The sequence below is a fragment of the Eimeria tenella genome, genomic scaffold, assembly GCF_000499545.2.
Source record: "Eimeria tenella Houghton genomic scaffold, Eth_scaff3703, whole genome shotgun sequence".
Lineage (NCBI taxonomy): Eukaryota > Apicomplexa > Conoidasida > Eucoccidiorida > Eimeriidae > Eimeria > Eimeria tenella.
Window position 1 is genome coordinate 1 of NW_013543288.1, and position 1,193 is coordinate 1,193.

General features: G+C 45.3%; 1 protein-coding gene across 1 annotated transcript in view; it reads left to right on the forward strand.

Annotated features, from left to right (window-relative positions):
• Positions 1-908: 908 nt before the first annotated feature.
• Positions 909-1,193, forward strand: part of ETH_00043510 (uncharacterized protein) — a gene marked incomplete at both ends in the record, with an annotated part of 1,521 nt that continues 1,236 nt past the window's right edge. The window contains one exon of the mRNA XM_013376580.1: positions 909-964. Within this exon, the coding sequence (XP_013232034.1) occupies positions 909-964 (56 nt within the window). The remainder of the gene's footprint in view (positions 965-1,193) is intronic.

A 1,193-nucleotide genomic window follows, 5' to 3' on the forward strand; every position in this document is an offset into this window, starting at 1 on the left:
TGTTTCTTTTATTTCTTTATTTCATTTATTCCTCTAATTCCTTTTATCTTTTTTGCCTTTTTGTGTTTATCATCTTTTTTCATTTTCATTTTTACCTTTTTGTGTCTTTGTTTTTAGACCTTTAATTCCTTAATTCCTTTTCTTTCTTTTTCTCTGTTTTTAATTTCTTTTTTTTCTGTAAAATCTAATTAATTTTTTCCTGTTTTTTATTACTTTTTCATTATTTCTGTTTTTCCCTTTTTTGCTTTCAATTTCTTCTAATTTCTTTATCTCTATTATTTCCGTATCTTTATTTTTTTTTGCTTTCTTCCATTTCTTTTTGTTCCTTATTTATTTTAATTTAATTTGCTTTTATCATTTTTATTTTATTTTTTATTTTATATTTTTTTAAATTTTTTTCAGAGTCTGAGCCGGGCCACCTGTACTCCGCCATTGAGCACTTGGCCGCAGACTGCGTCACCAGCTTCAACGAGTTCAGAGGGTCAGCTAGCTAGCCACAGCTAGCCACAGCTAGCTAGCCACAGCTAGCTAGCCACAGCTAGCTAGCCACAGCTAGCTAGCCACAACTAGCTAGCCACAGCTAGCTAGCTACAGCTAGATAGCCACAGCTAGCTACAGCTAGATAGCCGCAGCGAGCTAGCCACGGCTAGCTAGCCACAGCTAGCCATCCATAGCTAGCTACAGCTAGCTAGCCACAGGTAGATAGCCACAGCTAGCTAGCCACAAATGGCTGCAGCTAGCTAGCCACAGCTAGCTAAAGCTGGCCCTCCACGGCTCGGCGTGGACGGCTACAGCGAGCTACGCTGAGCCACAGCTAGCTGCAGCTAGCCACAGCTAGCTACAGCTGGCTAGCCACGAGCTAGCTAGCCAGCTAGCTGCGGAGTTGCTGCGTTGGCCTCAGGCACATAATGGAGTTGAGCCAGTCTCCAGAACGCGTAGACCCCCACTTGGGAAACAACAAAATGTTAGTGGCTCATCTTTTTCGACTTGAAGAAACTTGGCAGCTAGCTAGCAAGTACCTGCGGGACTCTGCGCGAAGATCTGATCTTTTGAGTTTAATTGACTTCATTATTTCCATTCTGCAAGCAGAAAAGTCCATATACGCCTCCTGGGGGGCCCCCCAGGGGGCCCCCCCCCTCAGGGGGCCCCCGCAGGGGCCCCCGGGGGGCCCCCCCAGGGGGGCCCCCGGGGGG